We start from the raw sequence: 21,248 nt of genomic DNA on the forward strand, positions 1-21,248 counted from the left end.
AATATAAATTGGCCTCCTCTATTTCACCTCTGACCCCCCTCTGGGGGAACCCACACTTCCCTCCTGGCAATTCAACCCAGCAATTTAAACTCTGGATAAAGGCGGGATTACGGGTGGTTTCGGACCTGGTGGTTAATCGAACTTGGGCTTCCATGTCAGAACTTCATCATAATTTTGAACCGTTTCGCCCGCTCTATTTTGAGTACTTCCAGGTTCGACACTTCGCCATGTCTTTGCCCCCCCAGGAGGCTCTCCGGGCCCCGACCTCCTTCGGGTACATGTGTTTACATTCACCTCTCACTAAGGGGATGATCTCCCAGATCTATAATTGTCTCATAGATTATACCTTCGATACTCCAGGCCGACATGAGCGGGAATGGGAAAATGACTTTGGTCCTCCTCCAGACGACTTATGCTGGGAGGAGGTCAGGGAGGGGATTGCCAAGAGCTCGATCTCTACATTAATTAAGGAAACTGCCTACAAAGTGTACTATAGCTGGTACTATACTCCCGATAAGTTGTCTCGAATGTTTCCTACGGCCACTCCGAGCTGCTGGCGGGAATGTGGCCAGAGAGGTACGATGCTACACATATGGTGGACCTGCCCTCACATAGTTCCTTTCTGGAACATGGTTCTTACACTCATAAACTCTGTGTCAGAACAACAGATAAGTAAGGACCCCTGGTCATTCCTTCTCTCTCGCCCTATACCTGATGAGAGCGCGCCCTCTAACAAGCTTATCTCCCATATTCTGGCATCCGCTAAATCCCTAATAGCGAAACACTGTAAAGACCCGAGGGCTCCCTCTATGCAGGAGTTACGGTCGTACATAGGTCATGTCGCAAGCATGGAGAGCATAACGTGCTACCTTCATGATAAATCATATAACTTTGATAAGGTGTGGGCCCCGTATTACTTACTAGAAAGCCGTAGCTGCCTATCCAATACGGCTCCTCCCCCAGCAGTTGGAACATAGCTTTTGGGCCGCCTCTGGACCCCCCCCAGGCTGGATATGGTGCGCGGTGGGTGAGTAATGTCTATATGCTACTTCTCTGCCGGGTAGCCATTGTAAATGTGTGTCCCAGCTTTTCTTAGTATTGTTCCAAGTTTGCGTGCCTATCTATTTATTAGCTATATTGTTGACAATATTTGTGCCTTTCTACCCCCCTCCCCCCCTTCCCTTCCCTTCTCACCCTCCCCACCAATATAAAAGTATAAAACTCAGAGGAAACACCTTGATTATTAAGATTTTTCTTGTCAAAAATGTTGTATGTACTGTTCCTGTTGTTTCCTCTTCAAATAAAGTGTTTAAAAAAAACAAAAAAACTTCTATCCAGACGGTTCTGTATTCCTGTGGTACCGCACAAAGTGTTTCCTGGAGATGTGGAGACTGTAGAAATACATTGTTTCATGTCTTTTGTGAATGTTCTCAAATCATACACTATTGGTAGACATTTATCCGTTTATTTAAAAAGCTTACTGGTGTTGACTTTTCCCATTGATCCACCCTGATTATTACAATAACTGAAGGCTGGAGCATATACGAGATGACTCCTTATATACTTAGTAAATGTAACACAGGGAGTCATTTGCTATCACTATCAAGCTATGGGCTGCTTACTTTCAGTAACATCAGTCACTGTGTGTCTCCTACAGATGGATCCAGCAACAGAAATACCCCAGAGAGATGTCCTCGTCCTCTTTATTCACAGGATCGTACAGAGGAGAATCACAGTATCCCACAGGAGTATCAGGTAGATGGGATTTAGGGTCTCACCAATTGACTTTTCACTATATGATCTGTAGAGAAGCTGCATGTGTCTAATAGTCTGATATTCTTCTGTTTATTCTCAATCAGTTATATCATACATTATTAAAGTGTTGTTTTATTGTTATATAGGGTTCCACCAAATAGCAAAATACTAAAGTGACTTTTATATGATCTGTAGAGAAGCTGCGTGTGTCCTATACTGTAATACTGCAGTCAGCAGTTAGAGATGGCTGCAGTTTAGATCAGTGCTGTGCTCTACCTTAATACCTTAATAATCTTCCCACACATATGAAATAGCTAAAAATATATGAAGTCAGCGGGCAATTACACGGTAGTGCTGAGGACAGAATTATTTAGAAGATCTACTGGTATACCGCCTCGGTTCAGCAGCCGGACCCAGTCATTGCTGTCGCCATCTCTGCTCCTCCGTTGGTGACCTTTACTGCCTCCTTGGTGTCAGCAGCTGCCGCCGGACATGGGGAACAACCATTCTGGCTCTGTTTCCAGCAACAAGAGTGATATTAAATATAAACACCAGGCACACAGCTACTTCAAACTGGCGGATAACTACAGTAGTATCTGGCCGAAGGCAAAAACCTTTTCTAGAACCAGAAGAGAAAGGAGGTTCAGTTGGGATAAAATGGTGAAGGACAGTTATGATTGACATCAGCTGATGGTTTAAGATTTCTACAGTGACTGGTTCATGTTTTGTTTCTCCGCCTGCCGCTGCCTCTCCTTATTTTGGCAGTGAGGCACCATTGGTAGCTGCCAGTCACCAACAGCTGCTTTATTATTGTTGGCTGATAACGCTGCTGCCTTACAGTGGCCACACACACTTTCCCCACCACCAGCCTCAATTGTTATTCCGCTACCATATGTATCAAGTGTTCCCTGCACCTCTTAGATTGTAAGCTCATCTGGACAGGACCACCTTTACCTTCTGTTCCTGGCATTGTATGTTATTGATTTGTATCATGATTCCAAATGTACAGCGCTGTGTAAAATATCACCTTTATTATTGTTACAATCATAATAATAATACTCTACTCTTTACTCTCAGTTAATGAACTCAGACACTATTAAAGTGTCATTTTATTGTTTTATGGGTTAATTAGGTTGAAGACCTGACTGTTATTAAGGTAGAATTTATAGAAGGAGAAGAAGAGACGTATGTGAGGGGTGATCAGCAGTGTAAGGAGGAGGAAATCCCTACAGATCTCAGCACAGGTCAGTAATAATCACTTATTACAGAGATGAGTCACATATTCTCCTTGTTCAGTCACTACAACAATCTCTTATTCTACACCCTCCTCTGTCAGTACAAACTAATGAGGAAAAGTATCTGCCCAGTGGGGGAGTCAGGAGCTTCCTATCCTATAATATTTCATACAGAGTGTGGTAACACTCACAAAGTGGTTTCTGCACTTTGAAGGGATCACTGTGAGGACGTGAAGGAGCCATCAGCCCCTATTAGACTCCTGCTCTCCTCCTCACATCATATCATTGTGCTACCAGCCCAGAGATCTGACCAGTCTCCTCCTCACACTCTGGTGATTCTCATACATCAGGAGCCATCAGCCCCTATTAGACTCCTGCTCTCCTCCTCACATCATATCATTGTCCTACCAGCCCAGAGATCTGACCAGTCTCCTCCTCCACACTCTCTGGTGATTCTTATACATCAGGAGCCATCAGCCCCTATTAGACTCCTGCTCTCCTCCTCACATCATATCTTTGTGCTACCAGCCCAGAGATCTGACCAGTCTCCTCCCCACACTCTCTGGTGATTCTTATACATCAGGAGCCATCAGCCCCTATTAGACTCCTGCTCTCCTTCTCACATCATATCATTGTGCTACCAGCCCAGAGATCTGACCAGTCTCCTCCCCACACTCTCTGGTGATTCTCATACATCAGGAGCCATCAGCCCCTATTAGACTCCTGCTCTCCTCCTCACATCATATCATTGTGCTATCAGCCCAGAGATCTGACCAGTCTCCTCCTCACACTCTCTGGTGACTCTCATACATCAGCCATCAGCCCCTATTAGACTCCTGCTCTCCTCCTCACATCATATCATTGTGCTACCAGCCCAGATATCTGACCAGTCTCCTCCTCACACTCTGGTGATTCTCATAGAACAGGAGCCATCAGCCCCTATTAGACTCCTGCTCTCCTCCTCACATCATATCATTGTGTTACCAGCCCAGAGATCTGACCAGTCTCCTCCCCACACTCTGGTGATTCTCATACATCAGTACAAGTGACATCACCATAGTGATTTAATCAGTGGGATGAGACCCTGCGTAACATTATCATAAGATCACACACTTCGTACAACCTCCTTCACACACACACACCATTATAACCACACACCAGTCATTACACAATAGCTCCCCTCCAATCTCTGTGTTTGAATGATATTTACAGTTGTTCTTCATCTGCTGACTTGTCTCTGTATCCTGCTCTGCCCTTATGCTTTATTCCACTTCTTTCTCTTACCCGTCTTTGTCATGCTCTATTCTCCTACTCTGGTTTGATGCTTTCCTCCACTATGTGTCACCATCATCACTTTGTGTTGCTATTTCCTCATTTACTCCTGTGTGCTGCTGCTCTCCTGCCCTCTCAGTACCTGTGTACACTGAAGATTCAGCCTAAATTAGCAGCATGACTCTGGTCATGGGGCTATGCTACCTGAGGCACATATAGGGGTTGCTTCACTGTTTTCTTTTCCTACCTATGTGTCCATCTGGAGAACTTTGAGGGTTATAGACACATGAGTAGGCTAACAAGGCTAATTTAGCCTAAATTTACTTTGCTTTCAATGCTTCAGTGTTTGTGAATCAGAGGAGTTCCTGGATGGGCATTGTGGTTGGACTATGTCACTGGATAACGAGACCTTCTGTTCTTTGATACTGGCCGGGCAATGTTTGTGCTTGGGAAACATTAAACACCAGAGTCAATATTGTGGGTAGAGTTGTCCGATTTGACTGTGTAGTCTGCATGTCATTGTGGCTAGATATGCGCAATCTGCTTGGTAATGCGGTTGTGTTATATTTTAAGCCAATGATTTGAGTCACATATGCTGTTTATTCATTGATATACATTGTATATCTTGAACTCAGTATGAAAATTTGGTCCTCAATGATGATAAAAATGTATATTTCCATAAATGCATTTTATTTCCAGCAGATGGACGCAAAAGCATGAATACTTCTGAGGAACATCTCATTTTGTCTCCAGATTTTAAAAGAGAAGGGGACATCATACAAGATTCTCCAGGAGATAACACTGTTACCCTAAATATACCTCCAGTAGTTCACAATGCAGATAGATTTTCTGAGCCCTCTAATCATGATGAACGTCCTCCTGATTTTACACATAGTATAACTCATACAGGTGATAAAGTATTTCCCTGTTCTGATTGTGGTAAATGTTTTATACATCAGTCAGTCTTTGCTAGCCATCAGAGAACACACACAGTTAAGAAACCATTTCCTTGTTCTCAGTGTGGAAAATATTTTACATATAAATCGGGTCTTGTTAGACATCAGAGAATTCACACAGGTGAGAAACCGTTTTATTGTTCTTTGTGTGGGAAATGTTTTACATATAAATCAGATCTTGTAAAACATCATAAAATTCACACAGATGATAAACCATTTCCATGTTCTGAATGTGGGAAATATTTTACAGAGAAATCATATCTTGTTAGACATCAGAGAATTCACACAGGTGAGAAACCATTTCCATGTTTTGAGTGTGGCAAATGGTTTACATATAAATCACATCTTGTAACACATCAGAGAATTCACACAGGTGAGAAACCATTTCTATGCTCTGAGTGTGGGAAGTGTTTTACACAAAAATCTGGTCTTATTGAACATCAGATAGTTCACACAAAGGAGAAACCATTTTCGTGTTCTGTGTGTGGGAAATGTTTTACAGAGAATTCACTTCTTATTATACATCAGAGAACTCACTCAGATGAGAAACCATTTATGTGTTCTGAGTGTCGGAAATGTTTTAAATATAAATCAGCTCTTGTTGAACACCAAAGAACTCACACAGGTGAGAAACCATTTCCATGTTCTGAGTGTGGGAAATGTTTTACGCACAAATCAGGTCTTGTTATACATCAGAAAATTCACACAGGTGAAAAGCCTTATCCGTGTTCTGATTGTGGGAAATGTTTTACACAGAAATCACATCTCGTTACGCATCAGAAAATTCACTCAGGAAAAAAAGCAGTATCAATGAGCTGATAGACAAGAAACAGGATTCAGACAAGAAACAGGGTTGAATCCATTTGTATTCTTAATGTGAATTATATATAAAAAATGCATGAATATATTTGCAGTGTTCACTCAAAGCTGTATTGACATCACTAAGTTAAGGAGGACAATTCCAAGCTCCAGTCACACGGTACATTATGTTATTTAATTACTATCCACAGACAGGTGTAATCTGTGTCATCAACATAAGACTGGAACAGATCACTCATGTGTGGGTCTTATTGTATATATATATATATATATGTACAAACATATATAGCTTAAAACGTAGACAAAAGACAAGGAATATATGAAAACATAACAAAATGTGACAAACATATCATGGCCAGAATGTGTCTAAGAAGGATTGACAGTCATAATGACATTTTCAACTAGGGCTTTTTATAATTTTGAAAAAAGGAAAGAAGTTTGGGGTATCAAGGGAAGCTAATGGGTGCAATAATTATTTATGATGGGGCACCACTTATTATATAGCAGTACTTGTACCCATGTGCACTTGTAGTGCAATATAAATGATGCCTCCATCATGAAATAATAAGTGTTGTCCCCATCATAAAATATTATTGCCCCATTAGCAATCAAATATTATTTCCCTTTAATATAATTATAAATTCATATTGGCCACACAATATAATAAAACAATAATATTGCCCCATTAATATAATGACAAATAGAAATGATCCCTATAAGTTATTAATTAATTTTGTGCCCATAATAAGTAATTATGATTGCCACAATAATTGATGTCAGTGGTGCTGCCTCTTATGTTATGAATGGCAAAATATCTCACACAGCGTGTTTGAGCTAAGTAGCCTATCAGAAGCAGGCATTTAAAAAGCTGTCTTTATTCTGGCGGTTTTTCAAGCCTGAAATCACCCTGAGTTTGGAGCACTAAACCACCACGTATTTGTGGGATGTGTGGCGGTTTCAAACCTCTGGCAGATGTGATTATTAGTAAATCTAGGCCTTAGTATATATTTGCATTGACTGTCTTTCTGTTAAAAAGAAAAAAAAAATTTGTGTTACATTTATGCCTCACCCCCCTGACCTCTCCTTTCATTATGGCCCATGTCAGTGAAAGATTTGCCCTCAAATTTATTAGTGTTCTAATCTTTTTTCAAAATGAAACACTTTCTAGAAAACTTTGGTTATTAATTTTAATTATAAAATATTTTAACATTTGCTTGGTCCTTTACGTAATTTGTGTTGCATTTATTTGTATTGTACTGAATTACAGCAACGACTTCATTATATGTGTATTCACATCTTGCAGCATTTGACTTAAAGTGTTTGATATAATAATTAGTTTGGGTGTGGTGTGTTGAATGTCAGAGTGGTAGGACTGTAGGAATATATACTTTGTATAGTGAGAAGTGACTCATAATAATGAGGTGATTAGCAAGTTGCATTATAACTGTGATTGAGAGTTGTATTGGAAAGTAAATTATATTGCATTTTTTATATTACAACTTTCTCCTTTAATAAACGTACAGAGATGACTTTATTTGTATGCTGTGTTGTGTTATTCCTGAGTGGTCTGTGTGGATATAAGGGGGTATCCCAAGTCATCCCCGGTAAGACAAGCCACCCACATCCTTCCAGCGTGCAGCACAGAAGACTTGGGTGGAAGCCCTGTGCCATCAAGAGTAGAAGTGAGTAGTGTGAGCTCAGCATTTCACCCCACTCAGGGTGGAGTGAAGTGGGTGTTACATAAAATACTGCCAAAAACTAGATTATGAAAGTGAATGGTTTATCTGTAATAATGCCAAAATCCTCAATGCGATTCTCTCTGGCTCGATGCATTTATGAAAGTACAGTTTACAACATTACGACACCTAGAACACAAGACGTTAAACAGAGACAGTATCTCCCAGCATCCTCTCTTGTACATCTGAAGGGTCCGGATCCAAAGAGGTTTCTCTTTCACAAAGTATTAAAGTAACTACAACTGTAATGTGACAGAAAAACAGTTTGGGAGGGTACCCTACGCATTTTGTCACTCAGACTTCATCAGGGGTATGTCAGTAATAGTAAATAACAACAATGTGGACAGACCAACTGAACTCAAAATCATGTAGTATTATAGGAATAAGTGTGACGTGATCTTTTAATTTGTGCTAATAAAGTGTACATATAAATCTTCTCTAACACGTAGCTACTAAATGATGTGTGGATCAATGACTCCTAGAACTATGCAGTAAACGTTGGAGCCATGTAAACTACAACTGTATTCATCGAGTGCTGACTTCTTCTACTTCTCTGTATGTCACTGGAAAGACCCCGCTTGACAGAAATGCTGCGACCACACAATCTACTGATGGTAGATGTCAGGGATAAGCCCCTCTAGCTACTCACTGATTAGATATTTTATCATATTCCAACAGTCATACGATATATAGGCATACACAAAGTAGAGAAGCCTTGGAGAGGAGGGGATTATGTCAAGAAGATCTCGAAAGAAGAAGCCAAATACATTTACAATCTTAAGACATTAACACAGAGTGGTCTGGATATTGATTTTGATCTAAACACATTTCTTTAATCCATTCAGTCATCATCTTTATGTTTATCCTGCACATTTTTCATTAACCCCTATTACCGTGTCCCCTTTACTTGATTGTTCATTCAAACTGCAGCAAAGTCCCTGGGTGTGACTTCAACCTGTCAATCAATTCCACAGCCTATCACGGAGGAGCTTTGCTAATTGGAGGACTATATCTGAGCTCTCTTTCACCCTAGCACTCATTCAAGTGCTGACAACCTTCCCTGAAGAAGCCCCTTATTGGGGTGAAACGCGTAGGAATGCCCTCGCGGATATCGATCTTTGTTATATTGCTACAAAGCATCTCACTCTTTACTCCAATTCTGCGGTGCTCCGTAACCGCCACTCACCCGGCATTTCTAGTCTCACACTTCCGGTGGTCTCCTTCCTGGACGGCTTGCACCAGGAGGAATAGCTAAGGACCCGGACACCGGAGGATGCATCCTCAAGAAGGGTAAGTGCACTGCCCTCACCTATTACCGCTCAGCTTTTAGATCTGGATTACCAGTCATCAGCCGACTTTCTGTCTGTTGGGTCCGGTTCACGGACCTACTACATACATCACTTTCTGTTGGACTGCAACCTCCGATTACTTGGGGAATCAGCCCACAGTTACCCTTTTGTTTCATTAGTCCGGTTTACGGACCTGCTGTATATCCCACTGTCATGTATGAGCACTAGCATCTGCCACTACATTATTATTGCACGGGACTTTGCACGTTCTCCGTGTTTATCATTTGTGTTTGGACTTTTTCTTTGTTTTTATCTATTCACCTCAGCAAAGACGCTTTATGGAACAGGATTTATTTCCTGCACCATATTCTACAACAGCTGCTTTGCATCATTATCCACAAGGTGGATTCCTATCTCTCATGCGTATTATGCACGATTACAAATGAATAGCCGGATGGCTTTAGCAACAGAAGATTTACTGTTGATTTAAGACTTTGTCTTCTCAAGATTTTGTGTTTATTTACCTTACATCTGTATTTGTACACTGTTTGGAATAGTGTCTGTTGATATATTGATACCTGACATTGAATCCTTAATAAATACAGGTACGCCGGCTGGCCTACCTGGTGAATACCATTTTTGAGTTTCATGTTGGTTGGTTCCCTTCCTCCTCCCTTTTACCCTTCCCGCGTCGGGGAAACTGACCATTGTTATCTACAGGGGTTGGGACTTTTTCCCCACACCAATTCCCCTTGGCTGCATCTACACTCCCTTGGGAGCGCAGAATTTCCATCTCTGTTTATTTATACAATATATCACCTCTATTTTGTCAGAAAACTGCTCCTGCACCCCTTTATCTGTCACAAACCGCCCTCTGCGCACTTGTGACTTGAAAGCTTACTGTAAGGGAATACACAGGATTCCAGCCCAAAATCTCACACTCACCTCTTTCTCTAAGGCTACAGATTTCGCTGGTCCCGTCCCAACACAAACGCGGGCTTCACACCTCTCAGCAACTGCCACCAGCTACGAATAAGGCCCGTAGCAAACCTATGACTTAATCACCCAATTGCACACACTCTGCTCTGGTAGCTAAAGAATTAATCCAGCCAAACAATCTGTCTCTTCTAAACAACTAGGCAATGGATTCGTTTTAAGGAAAGAACTATTAAATTGTTAAATTTAATATACAAATGCTTACAGATAATACAATGCTTACAGATAATAAAAACAATTAGATAAAGATTTGACAAGTAAAAAATTGCAAACAGTTATATAAACAAATGGGATGAAAGTACAGAGCATTACTTACATATAATCAACTGTATGCCTGGGGCATGCAGAAAAGATGGACAGTCCTTCAATTAGATTGATCCCCAAGAAGCTGACAACTTACCCCTTCCCAACACAGGCTTAGTAAGCAAAATGAAATGGGATGTTCTTCACAGGGGCAGTGTTAATGCTAATAGGGGGCAGGGATATTCCCTGGGTGTCACTATAGTTTTCTCACAAATATTCCCAAAGTTTTCACCTTTGGATAATTCTTCACAGATATATCCCAGAGACATAACTTCCCCATCAATAAACCAGTCATAATCTCCCGCACATGTAAATACCAAACATGATGGAATTATGACAATGTGACATACCTTTTCCAAAGATATGTGATTATAGCTGTTCCCGGATACCGCCCGTACCTGTCATTCACAACCCTGGTGTGATGTCTGCTCCTCAGTATGGAGTAGCACCCAGATTCCCCAAAATATGAGCTATGAAGACATTTTCCTTTAAAGCCCATACTTCTATATACCTGTATAGGCAGTCTTCAAATGCTATCTTTGACTACAAGGATATCACCTAGGCATATGGCTCTGTCATTTGCATTTTGTGGTTAATTAAGAACTGGATAGCCGATAAGCAGGAAATTAACATCTGTGTGCGGTGTCGGAGAACGCGAGTATTTCAAAACTTCTTATATGAGCTGGCAATACTTTCTGGATGTAATGTCCTTAGTTCATCTGCCGAGTGATCGCTTCCAATTACGGGATTGAGCAATTCTACAATATATCCCAGTCTTTTTTGGCGGAGCACAGAGGATTGAGTGCTCTCATTACACACTAGGATTCTCTAAGAGACTCACATCAATATCTTGGAATCGGGTAATGTGGAATTTGAGATCTCGCAGTCTCATTACGGATACCACCGCATTGTATAATCATCATCCAAGAGGGATTACACCTCTACATCATAGAAGAAAATTATAAACGGGTGACATCATTCCTATACATATAGCCCTTTTTACTTGGAATTAGTTTGTTTTTATGGTGTACTGGCCAGACACCTATCTAATAAGACTCTTGAGAGATGTGTTACACTTTATTTGAGGGGCTCACTATACATCATGGGGTAAATGTATGAACATGCGGGTTCTTCAACACCCGCGTGTTCGGCGATTAAATTTCAAGCGGCGCTGCATTGTAAAGAGAAGTTTCCCTTTACAATGCAGCGCCGCTTGAAATTTAATCGCCAACACGCTGAACACACGGGTGTTGAAGAACCCGCATGTTCATACATTTACCCCCATATGTTATAAATAAGCTGTATTATACATACTTTAAGGTTGAATCAACAATATGTTACATATATGAGATCTGCCTATTTTATTGATATTTTGATTATATATATAATCTAATCATTTTTATTTTATCCCTTTGTGCGCACCCTGTTTAATTAGTTTGTTTAAATTTTTACATTTGGAGATTGGCAATCTCACACAGGAGTTGCGACATGAGAAAAATATACTGATTTAATCTATGAGAAAATAAGGTCTCTATACACGGTTGCAGCACTAATAGTCTTTTTGTTATTTAGAAGTGTCTGATAAGCTGCAGCGTGTTGGATGGTTGATGTGTTGCTGAATGTCTGTGCAGAGCTCATGTGATATCCTCAGGATCCTCCCCTACATATGGGTTGTAGTGTACAGCAGGATGTGCATGGATGTACTTGTGACACGGAGGGACTTATCCACGTGTGGTGCTGCACCACATTGCGGCTAGGTTATAATTTCCTGGGTCCTTATCTTTGCATTTGGCTCACCCGACAAGCATCCAGCTGTACGAGTGATCCTACCATGGGGTACAGCTGTGTGTGTATACATATATGTTAATAAATCAGTAAGCACTTTTATTCCTTTACACCTATATTAAAGTCATAATAATGTAACAAGGTGAGAGAAATGCATAATGACAAATTTTCTATTGCCAGGTGATTCATATATGTGGTATTAGCGACTGTCCCTGGAGCAAATCATAGAAGCGAGTTGGCTGATGTAGTAAAATCTAAGAGCAAAGCTAGGAGTCATAACGTCTCCAGGCGTCATACAGCCAATGGCCAATGTCATCCGTCTTTGTATGCAGGAGACTGATCATCTAGCAATAAATAATAATGTTGATTGACTTGTCCCATAAAAGTATTGTGTTGTGACAAACATCAGGACGCACCCATCCTTCGGGCCTTCCAGCAGAACTCTGCTTCGTACTGAGCTACTGGGAGTACAGTATAATAATACCGTTGTGTCTGTTTTGCCCACACCAGACTAACCTACAGCAGATCTACAGAGTCGAGTATTAAACAAATGGGAATTCTGCTGCAGCTATTTGAGTCAATTCTTTATTCCTCTCACACAATATGTAGAGGACTGATTGACATGCTGGTCCCTCCAACGGGCCCAGCCACTTTAATACATGCAGCCGAGTCTACAGAGGAACGGATCCTCTTCTCCTCCTGTATGTGCCAATCCCTCTCTCCTCCGCTGAAGTTATATTGCATGACTGATGTGAGTGAGTTCTCTGTACAGCGCTGCGGAATCAGTGGTGCTATATAAATAAATGGTGATGATGATGCTGATGATGATGATGTGTGTGGCACCTGGTATTTGTGCCATCCTACCGTCATGGATATCTTTGTCAAAGACTCAAAAACTAGGAACTCAGATTAGATGAAAACAAGTTTTGTTTTTATTTTCTATGATGCCTGAACTCAAGATGAGAGTCACACCCACTACAACAAATACACAATGTTTTATACCCAGTTTTACATCACTGGAAAAAGATAGGGTCAATGGTCACAATAGATTTAACATGCATCCTACAACTTATCATAAGCTATAATGGTTTTATGACCCTAAGGTCGTCAAGAAGCCTCATTCTGTATTTAGGCAGTTTACATTTAGTCTGTGGGATGGTAACTACTACCGTGCTTAAACAATAAGGTCGCAGTTGAACACTCGTACTGATACTATTTAGAGCTTTAACAGACTGCTCATGTAATCTTCCTGCTTCAAACCCCTGATATGATATATATCCAACCCAGCTTTTCAATTAATATTTTGACTTTGTTTTACATATATGTTCTGCGGTTCCTATACACAATCATGGCCAAAAGTTTTGAGAATGACACAAATATTGGTTTGCACACAGTTTGCTGCTTCAGTGTTTTTAGACCTTTTTGTCAGATGTTGCTATGGTATACGGAAGTAAATTTACAAGCATTTCATAAGTGTCAAAGGCTTTTGACATTTACATTAAGTTTATGCAAAGAGTCAATTTTTAAAGTGTTGATCATTCTTTTTGAAGACCTCTGCAATTCGCCCTGGCAGCTGTCAATCAACTTCTGGGCCACATACTGACTGATGGCCGCCAATTCTTGTCTAATCAATGCTTGGAGTTTGTCAGAATTTGTGGGTTTTTATTTGTCCACCCGCCTCTTGAGGATTGACCCCAAGTTCTCAATGGCATTAAGGTCTGGGGAGTTTCCAGACCATGGACCCAAAATTTCGATGTTTTGATCCCCGAGCCAATTAGTTATCACCCCATCATGCTGGAAAAGCTATTGTTCATCACCAAATTGTTCTTGGATAGTTGGGAGAAGTTGCTCTTGGAGGATATTTTGGTACCATTCTTTATTCATGGCTGTTCTTAGGCAAAATTGTGAGTGAGCCCACTCCCTTGGCTGAGAAGCAACCCCACACATGAATGGTCTCAGGATGCTTTACTGTTGGCATGACACAGGACTGATGGTAGCGCTCACCTTTTCTTCTCCGGACAAGCATTTTTCCAGATGCCCCAAACAATCTGAAAGGGGATTCATCAGAGAAAATGACTTTACCCCAGTCCTGAGCAGTCCAATCCCTGTACCTTTTGCAGAATATCAGTCTGTCCCTGTTGTTTTTCCTGGACAGAAGTGGCTTCTTTGCTGGCCTTCTTGACACCAGGCCATCCTCCAAAAGTCTTCACTTCACTGTGCGTGCATATGCACTCACACCTGCCTGCTGCCATTCCTAAGCAAACTGCACTGGTGGTGCCCCGATCCCGCAGCTGAATCAACTTTAACTTGTCCTGAAGCCTTCTTCAAAACTATTAAACCTCTGTCCTTGAAAATCTTGATGATCCGATAAATGGTTGATTTTGGTGCAATCTTGCTAGCAGCAATATCCTTGCCTGTGAAGCCCTTTTTGTGTAAAGCAATGATGACTGCACGTGTTTCCTTGCAGATAACATGGTTAACAGAGGAAGAACAATGATTTCAAGCACCACGCTCCTTTTAAAGCTTCCAGTCTGTTATACTAACTCAGTCAGCATGACAGAGTAATCTCCAGCCTTGTCTTCGTCAACACTCTCACCAGTGTTAATGAGAGAATCACTGACCTGATGTCCGCTGGTCCTTTTGTGGCAGGGCTGAAATGCAGTGAAAATGTTGTTTTTGGGATAAAGTTCATGTCGTAGCAAAGAGGGACTTTGAAATGAATAGCAATTCATCTGATCACTCTTCATGACATTCTGGAGTATATGCAAATTGCCATCATAAAAACTGAGGCCGCAGACTTTGTGAAAAATAATATTTGTGTCATTCTCAAAACTTTTGGCCATGACTGTACACATTTATTTTTTAATTGGGATCAGCATGTCATATATTAACTAAGGCTAGGTAGACTCTGGCCCGATGATAACCTCCAATCAGCCGACATACGACCTTTCTGTCAGATATCGTGTTAGTGTGTATACTTACACAATGATCTAAAATTGTCCCAAAGTGCCGATTGTCACTTCATTTGGTTGGTCGTACGGTTTAATATTTTCCTCACGATCACTTTCCAATCACCTTAAGATCATGCAGTGTGTATGCACTCACAGACTGTCGGCCAATAGTGGATGTCAGAGTGACAGGTCTCATTCACCTTGTCTACCTGCGGCTGTCAGTGTCAGCGTAGGCCCCAATCTAGGAACTCTAGAAACGTAGAGCAGGTAGGAGAGGGGACTTACACCAAGGCAAAATATTCTATATTTGCTTTAGAGAAGAGACTGATATTAATGGCATTAATCTCCCCCTCCATCCCAAGTCCTCTTAACCCTCTGTGTGCTGGCTAGAACGGATGAAGAGATTAGTGCAGCGTCGTTCCTGGGGTTAAACTTTACACCGGAGATAAAGCTGTCACACTGTATTTACAGCTATATTGGAATAAGCTGAGTGCCTGGGAATCGCAGTATGAGATTAGTGCAGCATCCGTTTATGGGATTAAGCTTCAGCAGCCAGAGATAAAGCTGTCACACTGTATTTGCAGCCAGCTACGCTGTATGAGTCTGTGCACTCTGTTGTCTTTCCTTGCTCCACTTCCTTAAAGATCACTTGCAGAAGACCACACAGCTCCAGCAATGCATCCTCCTGCTCTAATCCCTACTGTGAGGACTGTAACCCCAACCATCTGCTGAAACAGTTCTGAGTCAAGATGTGCTGCCCAATACAATTTCTGGGGCTGGATGTCTCTCAATGAGTTGTCACTTTTGCCTTTTATGGACTACCTTGCAGCTGATAATTTTGACAGATGAAGAGCAGAGATCTGAAGATAATCGTGTATAGTTTGTACATGTCAACCGGCATTCTGATCAGGATTTTTTTTATTTGCACGGTGGCTTAGTGGTTAGCACTTCTGCCTCACAGCTTTGGGGTCATGAGTTCAATTCCCGACCATGGCCTTATCTGTGAAGAGTTTGTATGTTCTCCGTGTGTTTCCTCCGGGTGCTCCGGTTTCCTTCCACACTCCAAAAACAAACTGGTAGGTTAATTGGCTGCTTTTAAATGGACCTTAGTCTCTCTTGGTCTGTGTGTGTGTGTCTGTGTGTGTATTAGGGAATTTAGACTGTAAGCTCCAATGGGGGCAGGGACTGATGTGAGTTCTCTGTACAGCGCTGCGGAATTAGTGGCGCTATATAAATAAATTGATGATGATGATGATCTTTTCGTTGGTATATCGTTAATCGTTTACTCTTCCTATAGGGTGTACCTAAGGGTTACTGCAATCAGATCTGAGTACGCCTGTTAGTTTACAGACTCATCATCTTATCTTAAATAAACAACTTATGGAATGTGCTGGTATAAGCAGAACAAAGTTCATGGAAGCCAGTAAAAAACATTTAGTAAGAAAAGTTATATTTAATATTGCTAACTTTATATTTCAACCATCTTGTCTATTACTCTCATCTCAGCCGTTTTACTATCACAATCCACCCTCTGATAATTTTATTATAAAACAATACACTGCAGCACCTGGATGGCTTGGACTAACGAGGACTAGGAGACAATACAAACAGGAAAAGGGTGCTGGAGGGAAGAGGTAATAGCCAGTACTTTCTGATGTGGTGGGCCTAGTCGTCCACTAAAAGAACCATAAGGTGTGGTGAGGTGGGCCTCTTGGGAAGAAGGCTAGCATAATAAGGGGGTGAAATGTAAAGTCTAAAGTACATTGCAATTTAATTTTTACCTTTTCTCTGTTGAACATACATTTCATTAGCGGTGAGAAACATTTAACACATAATCAATTAATTATAATAACGTGTCAAATGCCAGACTTACCGGAGTCCAGCACACTCCTGTTATCCCTCCAGGTGGCGCCAAGGGGTAGCACCTTCCCCAGTGCCACCAGTGCAGCTTGTTGATTCCAGCCATTACCTTGGTTTTCAGGCATGCCCATTCCTTATGAGCCATTTCCTCCTCTCCTATTGGCTCCTGCCTCCCTGCACCTTAATTGCCTTCACACTATTTAAAGCAGCTTTGTCTGAAATATGGCACCAGCTTATTATATGTTATATTTATTAAGTCTCCTGCCTTGCTAGCTGACTGTATGGCTTCTGTTCCAGTGTGTTCCTGGTATCTTCAGCTATCTGGTGTATGTTTGGTTTCATCATCCAGTATATATCTGGCATCTTTATCCTGCACCTCCTATTTTGGTTTGATTCCACTTATCTGCTGCCCACATCTGGTACTTGTATGGAGGGCCGAGACCTAGGTCAAAGCCCATACCTCCTTGCAGGGGTTCCTGGTGAATACCTACCTCACATTAGTCTCCACATCTCCACTATAGGTAGTGTCAAACCAGACTGTTTCAGTCTGTAGATCCTGTGTGTTCCTGACATAATGAAAGATAAAAATATATTGCATGAAACTTGTGATCATCAGGAACAAAACAAAACATATTGGTACATCATCTGCACAGGTAGAGATTACTCCTTTCTGTCTATAGTATGGTCCCTGATGCTATTGAGTCTATGCACCTACGGTTTAAAGGTGGATGCGGTGGTTTGCAAGAGGGAGTTACCTTCCTGCAATGAGAGGTCTGTATCCAAACTGATGTTTGATAACACCCTGACCATCGATGTCAAAGATCCAGAATATAAAACATTTCCGAGTAAAGGTCTGGCTGTATTAAACGGACGCCATAATATATATTTTTTAATCTGGGATACCATGGGCTCAATGAACTGGTGTTAACATACTGTTACACAGTTGTCCATAGAATTTCATATGGTGAAATGTTCAGAAGGTCCCATGGAGTGGTCCTTATGGAGTGCAACACTTGTGGCAATGCTTCCAGGCACTGCAATCCTGTTTGTCTCATATGCTTGTGCAGCTGGACTTATGGTTTGGTTATATCTTTCACCTCTCCCACTACATTGGTGATGATTAGTAGTATATAATCGCTGTTTGAGTCCTATCATGTCACACATTTTCTTGAATAATAAACCAGTAAAATGGGGACCCTGTTTAGTGGAGATCACCTGTGTTATCCCGTACCTACATATTAGCTCCTGCACTATTTTCTTGGCAGTTAACCCTGTGGTACTAGAATCTGAAGGCCATAGCTCAACCCATCCTCAAAACAAATCTATGTAAATTAACACATTCTGTAACATTATTACCATAGAGCTGGATGAAATTGATAAGGAATTCTGGGGCATGCTCAAAGGCCCACGCCAGGTTGGTCACGGCAGCTTTAGATACATGGGTGAGACCATCCATTGGTAACCATCATATATACTTGCCAGGTGGAGAACTCCTCTGGGGCTGAGGCTGACTGCAGAGTAATGAGAGATTATTCATCAGATATCACAAAAAAAAGTTTAAATAAGATAATATAACATAACAAAAAACATAATAAAACAAAATTTAAAAATCACAGTACTAGGTGTACATTTTTAGAAGAGAGTTAAGGGCTACCTGTGCTTTATGTTGTTGCTGCCGGTGGCGAGGTAAGAGGTTCTGTTTCGGAGGTTCTTTGTTCTGTGTAAGAAGAAGGGTGGCAGCGAGGGTGGGAGGTTGAGGTTGTTGTGTTTAGGTTATCCAGCATTTATTAGCAGGTAGGAAATATTATATTCTTGATGGGGCAATGTATGTTATATTGAGGCCTATTTAATAGTGAGGTCATGGTAGTGTCTATTTAATACAGTGGAGTGATGAGACTTCACTGGGGTCCTTTGGGGCTATTAATTGACTGTGGGCTATTCATTAGGTAGAAACAGGTCTATTTTTCAATGTAACTACTAATTATTAATGTCAGGGCTGTTTGGAAAGGAAATAGGTGTATTTATTAAATGTGAATGCTATTATTTTAATGTCAGAACATCCGGGGGCAGATTGGGAATTTAAAGTGGTGGGGAAAATATTCTGAAAGTGGCCTTTTGTGGTAGGTTTGTCCTTACTTACGAGAAACACAGGGCTTGAATCGACGGCTTCTACGTCACCTCGTCCTTACTGTATATGGGCTACATTATTCTGCTCCTTCCCTCCCCTGTTCCACATCTCAATTTGTAGAAAGTCGTTCATACATGAATTGCGTCCATTGTGCCTGATTCTGAGCATGTGCAAAGTTATTTCACACAAGATAGACCACGCCAACGCACTTATGTCTGAACATGGATCAGGCCCTAAACGAAGATCAATCCATCCTCCTTCGCTTTCAGTACATGTCCTTTGACATTTTCACCATGTTGACATCTTTCAGAACTTGTCTCACAGTATCATCCTGATTTTTAAAAATAATGTCATTTTTATATGACTTGTCGAAGTCAGCATATTGGATAAAGTCATTTCAATTAAAATCGAGCAAACTTGGTTGTCTTTGTCTGAAAAGATGTGTACGGCACGCTACGGCGTAAAAGGGCACGCTACGGCATAAAAGGGCGTACGCAGCTGCAACACGTGGCAACAACAGTATTTAGTCTTTTACATACATTCGCACACACACGCACACTTGTAAAATAATACACATTAATGGTAGTTGCAACACATAGTCATTTATGTCGAAATATAGTAGTATTTATGTGTAATATCATAAGTTATATGCATATCAGTAAAACATATGGTACAGGTTGAAGGAATCATATCATGTGTGGTATTAATACTCCTCTTAACATTTGCAACTGTCCGGGCCACTCTTCGCAGGAATCACAGAGTGCATACGCAAGTTATAAATGATAGGGAATTATGAACTATTTAAGACTAAGGAATCTTGGCGGGAAGAGCAGAGCATACCCCCTGGAGAGATGACCCCCTCCTTTGGATTCTTTAGGTTGAACTAGCCAATGATTGACAACCCCTTGGACCTTCCTGAAACCTGGACCAATAGAAGCAAGCTATACCATCTCCATTGTATTACTGTATTTCTGTGTGCATATAAACAGCAGCTCCTCATCTAGTGTGCAGACATCTTGTCCCCAGACTTCAGGATTGAATGACTGTACACTGGATCCAGAGCGCCTGCGATAAGTAACGGCTGTACTTATTATAATTTTCGCTTGAATATCTACTGCTACTTTTTGAGAATAAATCTTTGTGCGTTGGAAACACAAATCGAGATTCGACAATCGTTATTGGTTAGCAACAATACGCACTTAACAGACTCTTAAATCTAAAAATAAAATTGAATGAATAAACCTTAAAGACATTTAACCCAAATATTTTTGTCTTGTTTAATTATTATATCATTACAAAGGGTTACGTCTCTTCCCTCTGTATTAGTCTATGTACTTACAATGTTATAAATTTATTTAGGAAGGGTGGAGTCATTTTTTTCTGGTTTCACTGCATCACAATAGGACATTTAACATGTAGCAAGAGTAAAAGAAATGCAATCCTGGTGCGAGGGATCAAGTTGGTCTAAAGCATTGGCAGCCTGGCATCCAGATAGTGTGTAACATAATCTTCTAGAGATACTGCAGTATTCAGATAGGTAGCACTACAAAAACTTCAGACTTGGTTCCCAGAGGATTCTAGGAGAAACTCCATCTAAAGGCCCAGTATGCAGACCAGTAACAATTCCAGTATCATATTAGTATTATTAGTATCATAGTATTCCAAAGCATTTTTTTAGCCATACAGGGTGGAAATTCTGATGATTTGAGGATAACTGGCATTGGACATACAGCTGCTAGAGGTGGATATAGGTATCTATATTTATGTAGCAGAGAATCCAGCTGGATACCTAGTCAGAGGACTTAAACTGTATTATTTACTAACATAAATAAATATATAAGTGATGTATTAATATATTACATTTTATATACCTTCTCCCTGTCCCTGTTGCAATCCGTTTTATGAGAAATGTATTTATTTCTATTTTAGAGTATAGACAATGTAATACATAATTCAGGACAAGTCAGATCATATTGTAACATAAGTTGGTTTCATTTAGAACAGCTTTTTCTTAATTACTGAATTAATCTCATACTTGCCAACTTTTCCTCGTTGCCTTCAGGGAGATCCCGGGGAGATGGGCGTGCAGGGGCGGGGCTTGCCTAATCGCATAATTTTGGCCCCGCCCCCTAAACGATTTGTCACAATTTTGGCCAATTACAG

At 40.9% G+C, this 21,248-nt stretch overlaps 2 protein-coding genes across 20 annotated transcripts in view; one reads left to right on the forward strand and one right to left on the reverse strand.

Annotated features, from left to right (window-relative positions):
* The window catches only part of LOC142160072 (uncharacterized), a 1,559,230-nt gene that overhangs the window by 679,272 nt on the left and 858,710 nt on the right, over window positions 1-21,248 (forward strand). For 17 of the 18 annotated variants that reach the window (XM_075214958.1, XM_075214960.1, XM_075214959.1 and 14 more), the window contains 2 exons: window positions 1,658-1,755; window positions 2,888-2,999. The exons of the other annotated variant lie outside the window; for it this stretch is intronic. In XM_075214958.1, the coding sequence (XP_075071059.1) occupies window positions 1,658-1,755; window positions 2,888-2,999 (210 nt within the window). The remainder of the gene's footprint in view (window positions 1-1,657; window positions 1,756-2,887; window positions 3,000-21,248) is intronic. 18 annotated transcript variants of the gene reach the window in all.
* The window catches only part of LOC142160082 (uncharacterized), a 215,803-nt gene that overhangs the window by 47,386 nt on the left and 147,169 nt on the right, over window positions 1-21,248 (reverse strand). The window lies entirely within an intron of this gene.

Source organism: Mixophyes fleayi, chromosome 6, assembly GCF_038048845.1.
Source record: "Mixophyes fleayi isolate aMixFle1 chromosome 6, aMixFle1.hap1, whole genome shotgun sequence".
In the NCBI taxonomy this organism is placed as follows: Eukaryota; Metazoa; Chordata; class Amphibia; order Anura; family Limnodynastidae; genus Mixophyes; species Mixophyes fleayi.